General features: G+C 39.1%; 1 protein-coding gene across 1 annotated transcript in view; it reads right to left on the bottom strand.

Moving 5' to 3' along the window:
- LOC104160003 (matrilin-2-like) overlaps positions 1-12,706 on the bottom strand; it is a gene marked incomplete at its 3' end in the record, with an annotated part of 49,701 nt that overhangs the window by 28,015 nt on the left and 8,980 nt on the right. The window contains exon 4 of the mRNA XM_009698052.1: positions 2,040-2,609. Within this exon, the coding sequence (XP_009696354.1) occupies positions 2,040-2,609 (570 nt within the window). The remainder of the gene's footprint in view (positions 1-2,039; positions 2,610-12,706) is intronic.

The following is a 12,706-nucleotide window of genomic DNA, read 5'->3' on the forward strand; positions in this document are numbered from 1 at the left end:
GACTTAGCAGAAGATGGAGCACAGCCAGTTTATATGGATTCTTCTGAGAATATAGCTGTTAGGCACTGGGTAATCTCTGCCATCCATGGGAAAAGAGTGGTTAATTTGGTTTACTTTTTAGTTTCCCCACAGAGCTTCATCACTTGGCCAGGTTTTTCTCTTATCTTCACAAGAACCATGACGACACATTCCCACAGACATAAGGGCAATCCAGACACAAGGACAGCTCAGGTGCGAAGGTCTTTTCCCACAATGTGAAGCCCAGCAGACTGCATGCCACGAGACTTGACAAGAGGGTGCCTTCAACTGCTGTAGCAAAGAAACAAGGTGTCCAGATGTTCGACTCAGCTACAACAATATTGCCTCTGGCTGCACACTGGGGAGGACTTTAAAAAAAATAACCACATTTCCCAGAACGAATGTAGGTGCTCTAGGAAGCAGAGGCTATGGATGCTTAGAATGCTGTCTTGAAATTCAGCAAGCTGAACGCTGCTTCACAGCCCAGACTCAATAAAATATTAAGGATCCTACCTGCAATTTAGTCCCTTAAGTTGAAATCCTTAAGAATCTAACAGCTTAAATTCTCTGCTGCATCTAAGCATGGGTTTTTAAGTGCATTTTTGGATCTCACCTTCAATTCCTGACTCAGCAAATATTGTGGAGGCATTCCCTGAGAAAAGGAGGCAGCAGCAACCTTTGTCACCTCCATACTCCTCCATCTGCAAGCAGGGGTGGCTTTATTGAGGATCACGTGTATTTGGATTAAAAGTGAGCTATAAAACTCTAATACATTTACTGGACACTGCCTAGTCAGAAAAAAAATGAGTAAGTGGTATTTGTACTGGAATTGTTTCTAAAATGCAATTAAAAAAATCCAGTAAGATGAAGTTTTGAAGCATTTGCTGTTCATTCCATTTAAGCTCTCAGTCCATGTTTAGTTTACTCTTTCTTGGTTTTTAAATGTATCTTACTATGCCAGCTAATAATACAGCAAGGAAGAAACGGGGAAAAAAAAAAAAATCTATTATCTGATGAATATCTGTGATGGTGTTTTGTGCTGATGCAGTTCAGCTGGAGCCCTGTTGCAGTTTGAAACAATTTTGGAAAAGACCAAGTAAGGAAAATTCTCCAGACTATCCTGACAATAAGCCTCAGTTCTTTTCTGGCCAAAGCATCCCTAGAGATGAGCGAGTACTCAATCTCACCATGCACTCTTTTTCTGGAGTCAGCTGAAAAAGCCTCAGCTTAATGCCAAATCTGTATGAAGATCCTTCATATTTATCTCAAGAAAAACTAAAAAGGAAAATTGCATTAAGTACACAGATTGGAATAAAATTAATTAAGTATGCCATGCCATGGTATTTGTAAAAGGTAATTTCTTATCAAGGAATTACAGATGAAAGTGATTTCTCTGTTGTAAATTAATCTCTATTAAAATATTATTTATTTCATTGTATAAATGAATAATATCACTGCAATGGCTTTTCTTAACTTTCCGTATTTAAAATGGATGGAATAAAAACACTACCATGTCTCTGTGCCTCACTCCCAGTCACAAGGCATGCGCAGAGATAATTGTTTGCATAGAATTAATATGTAAGCTTTGGAAGAGGAATCTATGAACTCCATAGAATTTTTTAAATAACCAAAAGACTGTTTACCAGTTTGAAGATTCAGTACTAAGGGAGATCACATTTAAAATCAATAGATGAAACAACTTGCCTAATATTCAAATAGCAGAGGGTTGTAAATTTATTGCTATTATGCAATGAATAGGAAAATCATGGTATGTGTGTTTGCCTCACTGCTTATGACCACTAGGAATTAGATCACATTTTATGGCACTTAGCAGTAGAATTAGTTTTTCCCCGTACGTACGACCGCTGTTCTGAATGTTGTCTGGCTAGTCTCCCTTTTTTCCAATATACGCATTCTATCAGATAAGGTTCCACGTAAAAAAAAAAGTTCAATTATAACATATAATTTTTTCTGTGTTTTACGTTCAGCTATGCATTCAAATCTATAGATAAAAACCTTACCACAAAGTTTAGTCTGGAAGGCAGAGGTCAGTGTTTCAATCTGACTGAAATTAGCAACCAGAAACACATGCTCTTCATGTGGTTCACTCCCAATGGACTTCAGCGTGTTCATATCTACTCTTCCCACTCCAATGGCAAAAATCAGGATTCCTGAATTACGTGCTTTAGTGGCAATCTCTGCCACTGGATCCTGAGGTCTCCCGTCTGTCACTATCATGATAATTCGGGGCACGTTCTGCTTCAGAGGTCGAGCTCCTTCTGACTCTGAAAATGCGATGTTCATGGCATACTGAATAGCCAGTCCAGTCATGGTGCCAGTTGCCAGGTGCATCATCCTCTTCACTGCTCTTTCAATATCCTGCTTCCTCCTGAATGTCTTCAGTGAAAACTCGTGTTTGACTGTGCTGCCATACTGAATCAGACCTACACGGGTGGCATCAGGACTGATGTCCAGAAACTGCAAGATGGTTAAAATGAACTCCTTCACTTTTTCGAAGTCGTAAGGACGTACGCTGCGAGAGCTGTCAATGATGAAGACAAGGTCCAGACGTTTGTTGTTGCATCTATTTTCTGGAAGGCAAAATGCAAACAAAAATACTTTACAAGAATTTCAAAATGCAAATCGGTTCAGGTTGACCTGATGGCTCAAACATGCTGTCTAAACAAACACCCTGACAAGCGCTGGGAAAATACAGGAAAAACAGGAGATACCAGAACTAAGGCTACTTGGGCAATACAAATTCGGCCTCCAGTAAATAACAAAAGCTGCCTATTACATGATCAGTTGTGGTTTTTTTTTTTTTTGTTTTTTTTGTTGTTTCTATTGATTTGGTCTAGTGAGTGATAGTTCTTTTTTGAGATCAGTGCCCAGAATGGCTAATGGCAGTGGAATGGGTAGATACTTGTTCAGTACCCTGTTCTGTCATTGTTGTTGAGATTTTGACCTCATACCCCAGGCAGGGTGGAAACCCCCTCTGAATTACATAGTTACTATTTGAGTAGGCTACATTGTGATGCTTCCTTTGGTAGTGTCTGAGAATTTAGAAATCTAACACTCCAATGAGGCAGGGTAGTATCAGTCCTCCATTACAAATAAGGAAAACAGAACACAAAGAAATACAGGTCAAAAGCATCTGTTAATTGCAGTGACTGATACAAGGCGTGAAGGGGCTGATTTTACAGGGAACTTGGCATTAAGCAGCACTTTGCATGTACAAAGTACAGCTCTCAATGACGTCAACCGCAGCTGTGACTGCTCAGCACTTCTGCAAATCTAAACCCATGATTTCAAACTCATAATTAATGGCCATCTGGGAAAAGTCTCATCTATTGGACTAGCTCAGGATCACACAGAAATTCTATGGCTGCATCAGAGAGAAAATCCTGTTGTCTACAGTGGCACTCAACTTGGCCAAAAGACCATTCATACACTTCCTGAAATCTTCTATTTCACTATCAGCAATCTTTTTTTCCAAGAGCCACTGAAGCAGAAACACCACAGGGTATGTCTATATCTAACAGCTGCACAGGCAGGCAGGCCAAGCTATCATGGATAACAGCAGCAGAGAAGGCTGCCTGCTGTCTGGGCACGCTACAAGGTTTCTGGGACCCTGGGTACATCCTCTGGCTTCTGCTCAGCATCATCCTTTTTTGAAAGGATATGAGACATACCCAGGAGTTGCATGATGAGAATGGACAGGGACTGACAATTCACAGAAAGCCAACACATGGCAGGCTTAAGGCAAGCAGGGGGAGGTGAGCCATGAGCCTTACCACAGAAGGCAGCATATGGCAAAAGATTAAAGGATTTTAAAGGGCTTAATGGGATGCTGGTGAAGAGAAATCAACTGAGGTTTAATATTTACATTAAAGACTCCTCCAGATTAGGAAATCCCCGTGCCACAAAAACATGGCAGTTGGGGAAATACCTGCAGGTAGTATTGTCTTATCCTGAAACTTTTTCATACGCATCCACTTTTGACCGCTGTCAGAGATAGGTTAGACAGACCTATGGCTCCAATCAGTGTGTCTGTTAAAGTTCTTAAATTCCTGTGGCTATGAATAAGCCTGTGAGGTAGCTAGTTGCCTGTTTGTCTGCCTGGCTCAAAAGATTAAAGGTGGCAAGAACGCTCATTAAACTGTAGTGGTGTTCTCATCTTATAAAGTTGAGATACCTCTAATCAGTAATCTCCCTTATTGCCCAACCCAATTCAATTCCCAGTGTACTCTCATCCATCTTGTGTACTGAATGAAGCAAATGCTTGGTGGAAAAGTAGTATTTGACTGTATAATTAAAGGTCATGTCATACTGCACAAGTACTAGTGGGCCAGTCAAAGACTCAATTGGAAAAACATCTGTCTGCAAGACAAGCCTTTACATGAGTTCACTTGTGACTGCTGCTGAGTGCTAATCACGTACTTCTGCCAAGGCAAGGGGCGAGAAAGATGCCTGTTTTCACTTGTTAACTCAGAGGCCTCTTTCATAGATTACCAAGAACATTTGTGGGCATAGAATAAAAATGCTCTTTGATGACAATAAAAATGACTGCCTGAATTTATTCATATGGAGTCTACAGTATGGCTTTATTCATAAGCGTAGGAATATGCTTGGGTTGCTTATTCTTTCAAAAAATTGGAGGATGTGGAATGCAAGCCAAATTGAGCAGAAACAAATTCCAGTTCTAATGGGATACAGATATCCTGACATAACTATTTTCCATCTTATTATCTTAGTGGTATATCTAATTATTAATTACTTTTACTAATGTAACATGAAATATTCCAGCACTATTTTAATAAAAAGATAACACTAAGATATGATTTGTGGGAGCAGAACAAGGGGAAAGAAAGTTAATCACAGAAAAAAGGCTAAGAATATGTGTGTGTATACAAGGGTAAGGACAGAGAAAGGAGAAGGGTAAAATGACTGCTATTTTATTTCCCTTAAAACAAGTCATAACTAGAGCCATTGTGTTGAATCCCTTAAATTTGAATATAAAGATTTGGATCCCAGTCTGAAGAGACTCAGTTATGTATTTTGAAGTCAGGCATGAATCTTGGTTGGAAAAAACCTGGACGGCATTAGTGGATAGTACTACCAGAAACACACCCCATTCTGCTAAATTACTTAAGAAAAATCTATCAGTCTGAATGTAATACAGTGTATTTCAAAACTACTTTCACTAGCAAAATTCTATCCACATAAATACCAAACACTTCCAAATTAAAATGTATTTAAAATCTTTGTCTTCTGATTTGGTGGGAATTTTTAATAACCTTGTAATTATTAAAGTTGATTTAGCTGAGATGGGCTCCATGAAAAATAAAATGTCACTCTTTTACTAAGCAAAACTCCAGCTGGGTGGTATTTTGAGGAGTGGTAATCAGTAATGACTAACAGATCTGAACACTCATCCCCTTAGATAAACTTTCAGTGATACCTTTTTAGCAGTTGCATGCTTTTGCTCTTGCCCTGCAAACTATAACTTCTTCCTCTTATCAGTTATCTTTTCAAACAGAGAACTTTCTCACAACTTTGGCAAACATCCTCGTACCCAAAAGTAATTCCCTTCCACTCTTCTTATGAAAAGTGACATACTAATTGAAAAGAGCTACTCATCCATAAACCTGTGTCTAAGTCAGCAGAGGTTTTGTATTGCCAACACAAAAGTTAAAAAACCCTCAGTGTGAGTTGTATTATCCAAAGGCAAGGCCAGGAGAGGCAAGACAAGGAAAGATCAAGCCAATAGCAAATATGTTCTCCTCCTCCACTCAATATCCAGTTTGTCTGTAAGTGACAGTTACAGTGATGCCACCTTTGCAAAATTAACAGTGCAAGGAAATTTCAGTTCTACTTGGAAGAATCCTGTTGGGATTACCAAGAGACACAGAAAACAAAACTTAAAAGAATTTTTCACACTGAGCATCTTAATTTCCTCTAAAGCTGAAAATTCTGTTAAATTATTTTTTCTAATCCCTGTAGGTTTCCTTCTACTCCTTTCTCAAAGCAAATTATGCTTAGGCCTGAACCCCTACTTTGGCTTTGACGAAGCTCACACAGCTCTGACTTTCCTCACCCACCCAGGGTTTCTGTCTGAGAGCTTGTACCCTCTCAGCTTCTGACTAATGCTACATTGCCTTAGTATAACTAAAGTAGTGCCAGGGAGTTTTCCTGGGCATTGGAATTGACTCTTCTAGGCTGTTAAATCATTAGAACAGTTCCTGGTATTGTTTGTCCTAGGACAATTAACATTTTCTCAAACAATCCTCAGGCATGACATGGGAAATAGCACGAGCCAGGGACCCATCCTAATTAGCGACGTGGATGCAACCACTCTGTAAACTCAGGGTATTTAGTAATACAGAAGCAGGCCATTTTATACCACTGGTCTCAGTGCCAGAGAGCAGTCTAAGATACAAGCTAAGCTCAGAGGCCAGCTGGCCTACATCCACAGTATTAAACTCACCTTCCCACTAAAATAGAGTGGCTGTATGCAAGCTGCCCACCAGGAATAATCCCTGTTCCCCTGTAGCCTCTGAACCATGCATGGGGATTGCTTGAGGAGTGCTAATCACTGTTGGCCAGAGACAGCTCCAGCAATTTAACAACAACAATAATGGTGGAGTCCCAATGCCCGAGAATGTCCCCTGGCACTGTTTAATCTCCTCAAATGTTTCCATTTTTGGAATATTCAAACTGTACACATTCAAAGGACCCAAGTTTTAGATAGTGGTTTTTCAAAAGTTTTTGCAAGCCAGCTCCCTTGAAAAGACTGATTGTTTAAAAATGAACTTTTTTTTTTTATTGTTGTCCTACATCTTTATGATTCTTTAATTTTTTTTTTTTTTAATCTGGATATTACTTATTTTGTTATGTAGGTCTTTATCCTAATACATGAGAATAGATAAATGTTAAAGGTAGCTATTGCTATATGCAAACCAAAAGGATGTTAGCTCAATTTGGTAAAGTAATTTATAACAAGTAAATATTAGTTCCATGAAGATGTTTGTTATAGAGTAAGACGATTTAAGCAAAAAGGAAGGATGAGATCAGTTAAGAAAAAATTAGATGACAGAAACATTTTTGTCTGAGCAGGCAATGCATTAATGGCAATTTAAAGGCTCAGTATATTGTGTTTCTTAGCTCAGTCCACAGTGATGTATATACAAAAAAATTACATGTCCTGCGACACTGCCAGCAATAACACCAGGTTTATTTTTAGATTTTATCTTTGAGAAACAGAACAAAAGTCTTCACTCAGTTTTAAATAAAAGAGGAGAAAACTATTCTCCCAGCTAGCACATTATAAAACTTCTTCCTAAATTTGTCTTCTTTCTTTGCCACTTTATTATTTCATTTTTCCTCTAGCCCTCAACCTTACTTGCCTCTCTTTTCTTTAAAGCTTCTTCTTTATAAATCTCAGTATAACTCCTACCAAATTTGTTTCAAAATTTATGAACTTGCTGGGTGTCAAATATTTGTTCTTAAAGTCCAGAATTCTGTTTTTCCTTAGCTAAATATCCAGCCAGAAAGATTGGGTTTGACAGGTTCTCAGATATTTCCGAAAGATTTCTTAATTCACTAGGAAGGTTTAATCTTCTTGCCATACATTCATACACGTAAAGAATACTCAAATTAGCAATTCATTCATAAATATACCAGAAGCAAAACACTCAGGTGGGAAGAAACACATATCTATGTATCACCTATATACACCTTCTAGGAAACTGCAGTAGCTTCATTTGCAAAGATCAAGCATGAAGTACATAGCAGTTAATGCAACGTTCCTGTTTGGAAAACACATTTTGTGGTTGTTGCCAAGAGCAAATGAAGAATAGCAGTAATTCTAAGCACTTCATGGCTCTGGTGAAACATTTTGTGCAAGTTAGCTTCCACTCCTTTTATTTTTTCTCATTTTAATTCAGAGAAGGGCAAAGGATGGTATGGTGCATTTCAGATATCATCATACCTAGTTCCTGAAGTAAACATTAGAACCTGCTCAGCATTGCTTTCCTGGCATGAATACATGCTGCACTTGGTTCTGCAGGTGACTCTACCTCTTGCCAGCTCTGAGACAGACCCTGAGTCCAAGATCTGCCCCCATACTCCCTGGCCCCATCCTCACTCTGAGCCTTTCCCTAAACTCACAGGCCTCTGGCCCTAACCCAAAGATTCATTATGAGTTTGGCAGCTCACTCATTCCTCCTTACAAATTTCTTCATCTGGGAACAATCTCTAAATGCAGCACAGCCTCCAGACATTTCTTTATTGCCTCTGACAAAATCTTTTCTGACCTTCCAAAATTTCTGGGAGAACTGTACAGCAGGAGGCTCTTGTCCACAGACTTCCATTTCCTTCCACATGCAAATGCTTCATTATCAGTCTCTGTGGGAGGGTCCATTACCTTGCTCTCATTTCACCTGACTATTTCTATTCCTGCTCTGTCATCCTTTCCAAAATAACAAAGTCATTATTAAAGTCTCCCTTATTCCAGAGTCCCAAAACTGACTCCTAGTATTTCTCCATTTCTTTACTGAGACTGGCATGAAGTCAAAGTATGGTGTAGTGACACTCTCAAGTTTCTTTTAGTTCTTTTTGCATATTTCAGCTGCTCTGAGATGGAAACTGTTGGGTTTCCTGACAGCAGTCAAACCTGCTTTCATGGTCAGGAGGACCAGGGCTTGGGTTGCTTTCCCTTGCAGGCAGGGGAAGACCTGGACAGAGGGATGAAGCATCCTGATATCCCCATGCCAGTCCCAGCAACACCAGCATCTACCCACCACTTCCTGACAGAAAAAAATGTTAATGTGCTCTCAGCTGAGCATAGCTCACACCCATGAGAGGAGGAATTCATTTTCTGAGTCACAATGAAGAAACGTTGCGGTACACACAGTTAACGCTATTTTGAATCCAGTTCCCACAGACAGCCTGGAGGCATTTACTCCACCTGTGACTGTCTTTTCTTCCACACATCTGCAAAACAACAAATCACAACCAAGACAAAAGAAGGTGTTTGTATGGGAGAAGATGATTTTCTTATCTTTCTCCTTGAAGACCTGAAACTCCTATCTTGCCTGAGCTACTTGGGGCACTGTTGGAAAGACACAGAAATTATTAGAGAAGCAACAGATACAGAAAGTAAATAATTGTTAGCAGCAGCAGCGAAAATACAGTGAAAAAATGTGACTTTAATGAGTTTGTGCTGTTCTGCTTTCAGGACATTAGCTTAATGTTTTAAAAACTCCTATCCGTACTTTTTTTTTTTTTTTTCAAAGTTGCCCATGTCTTTGTTTACGGGGAAAGCTGTTAGCAACCTCAACATTACTCATTGATCAGCTGACCTGAAACCACATACTTCTATCCATTGGTAACAGTCTAAGTATCAGAGTCTTTTCCAGGACAGTTTCAGAAACAGCACCGTGGGATAGTGCTGTATACCATTTCCCCCTGCCCCCAAAAATATGCAGAACATCCTGCCCACTGACAAACCATTAGTTCTACCACTTCAGCAGTAGTTAAATAAGTAGACAGTGTCTTCTAGCTTCCAAAGCAATTTAAAAGTATGTTGACTTCATTCACAATAGTGCCCCCACTCACGCCTATAAAATGAGATGTTCCTTAAGTTATGCAAATACTCTTTCCAGGATTTTCAAGTTAATTTTGCACATACGTGCTTTTTAAATTATTAAGCTAAAGTACTCACAATGAAACCAAAACCACCACACTTTTCTTTTGGCCTGGTCTTCCTTCAAGACAAAATACACAGAGGAGGCTTTGAGCTCTTTGAGAATATACACAAAAAACCAGTTTGTAATTTTACTCAGTGAATTATTGTCAAGGCAAATTCTTTTGCAAACAGAAATGCTATTTCGCTATTTCACAGTAATTTGTGGGGGTTGTAATAAACAATTTCAGAAATACAAAGAGATTTCCAGTTCAGTACATGACTCTTCTTTTCTGTAGCAGGAGATATTCCTTCCTCCTTGTGGAAAACTCACAATTCATTTAAAGGAAAAGGAAAAGGAAAAAGGGAAAGGAAAAAAGAGGGGGAAAAGATAAGAGACTAGGACAACAAAACAAAGAGAAGCGAGAAGAGAGGAAGGAGGAACAAGGGAAAAGAAAAGGCTTTGTTAGAGGAAATACTTACACATTACAGAGATACAAGAAAATTTCCTGTTCTACTAGAAATAGAATTATACCACATACAACATTAATTACTGAATTGTCCTTTAAGTGGCTTAAAAGTGAATGCTATTTTGATACATGACTTGAAAATTAATAATGAATACTAAATACAACAGTTGGCAAGCATTATGTTGTTATGTGGTTAAAAAATGCTAACACAGACCAAAATCCACTTTCTGATCTCCATGATAATTGGCTGCAGATGAGCATACTCAGAATAGGACACAAATCCGTGGGGTCTGTCATGGTCCCAGCTACCCCTCATGGCTCATTAGTTGGGCCTACTTAAGGAATAACAGCTTCCGCAGGGAACAACTGGCTGGGCAGGGATACAATTGCCATCCAGATCTCTCCTTCCCAGACTCCAGGACCCCTGTTAGGGGCTGGGGAGGCACACCCTCAGCACAAGCCAGGCTACCAAGCCTCAGAGACACAGAGAGAGGGTCTTCCACTGCAAACAAAACCCAGAAACCTGAAAGAGCGGGGTGGTCTGAGCAAGTGCAACCTTCCTGCTGCTGTTTTAGACCCCAGCCAGGTAGATAACGGACAACAGCTATTGCAGGGAAGAAGTTGACAGCTGAGAGATTAAGATGAAGTTTCAAGACTTGGCATAAAGTTCACTGGAGACCCCTCAGCTATTGAGACGATCACTACTGGGAAGCAAAGCATGCAATTGCTATTATTGCCTTGAGGTACCATGATTGTAAGGTGTACCTACATACCTCAGAAGGAAGAAACAGGCGATTTCACTGACTGTACAATGATTTGCTCGCTCTCTTTCCAAATATAACACATCTCTATTTATATGGAAACTTTATGTTTTGATTAGAGAGAGTCTAAATTGAGACGTATTCAATTACCTTGCATCCTTATAAAAGTTTGGTTAGGATTTTGCTTATATTTTAACTAAATATGTGATAGTTCAAAAGATGTAATTTGCAACCTCTTCCTGCTTTTGTCTACTGCCTGGAATAGTTTTGATCTCCCCAAATACTATACCAGCATAGTACATCAAACATATGATGTAGTTACGACAATTCTGACTTCAACTGCAAAGCAACTTCAGTTACAATGAGTCCACTTAACATGTTTGAGGACAAAAAAAACTGGCAGGGTTGAATTTATGCAAACAAATAACACATAACACCCATATGCTGAGGTTGTGAATGAGTTTCTTACAGCAGTTATCATGCCATGTTGGTTCAGAAGTCCACGTAGCACAATTTAGAGATCTCTGGCAAGCTCTTAGCGTATAAGTGTACAATGAACTCAACCAAAACTAAAGAGAAATCTTATCTGCACTCCACAGAAGCATCATGGACCGGACTCACTTTTGTCACATACCTGCCTCTCTGATTTGCAGCAAAAATTTAGTGCAGAATGGTTAACCTGATACTGTTCTTGAGTCCTAAAGTTACATACACACAAGTTTAAGAACTGGGTTGGATATAAGAATGTTTGGAATAATTTTAAACTGACTGCAATGAGTGATTCATAAATTTAGTGAGCACTCTGTGAACTTCATATTACTTCCCTTCATATTATTAGTGGAATCATGTATATACAACCAAGAGATAAATCATTATATACTCTGTTGAAAAAATACAATTTAACACAGACAGGGACATTTGCGTTTAGCAGCAGTTACTACTGAACAGGAGCCAAGTACATTTCCTTCTTGGCCTCCTTTCCCCTCTCTGTTTCAGTTTTGTGCAGTATCAGTTAATCTCTTATAGTTTCTTTCTTCCAGTATCATGTAAAGGAATGTCCCCTAAATTAGCCTTTTTCCTCACATAAATAGTTATTTTCAAAAACAGGTAGGTGCATGTTTTATACTCCTAAGGAACAGAAGCAATGTTATTGCTTGGAGTATTATTCTACAGCTTATTCAACTATTCCCATGTATCCACTTCAGAGCTCTCCAGAAACATGCCCATGTGACATGAAATACATGCCCAGTTTACAAGAACAGAGTTTATCAAGAAAAAAAAAAAAAAAAAACAAAACCAACACAAAACCTTGTGTTTTTTCCACAATGTTGAAATTTTGCTCTGCTTTGTTTTATAATAAATGATTAAGATACAGTAAGGCGTAAGTCCCAAATCTGCTCCACCAAAAAACGCCACAACATCAAACACCAAAAAAAGCTACATCTTGCAAGAACTGGGCACAATTTGCTTCTGAATATGGAACTTGCTGAAAGGTGCTGTGGACCTCTGACCACGGGCTTGAAATCACCGTATGGAAATCACCACTCTGGACAACTGACACAGCTCTTAAGTCCGTATAGGTGCAGAAGTGCATTTCAGTTACAACTGAAGGGAATTAGCTCATGTAACAGACCTAATTTTATCTTTATAACCATGTAGCCAAATGCATTTCTATTACTGCTTTTCTTTAGTATCCAAAAACCAATGCTAAGCTGGCAAACTGTGCTTTCAGTGGTCTGTGTGTAATCTGACAAAGCAGAGTCAATCAGCAG

The sequence above is a fragment of the Cariama cristata genome, unplaced genomic scaffold, assembly GCF_000690535.1.
Source record: "Cariama cristata isolate BGI_N322 unplaced genomic scaffold, ASM69053v1 scaffold924, whole genome shotgun sequence".
In the NCBI taxonomy this organism is placed as follows: Eukaryota; Metazoa; Chordata; class Aves; order Cariamiformes; family Cariamidae; genus Cariama; species Cariama cristata.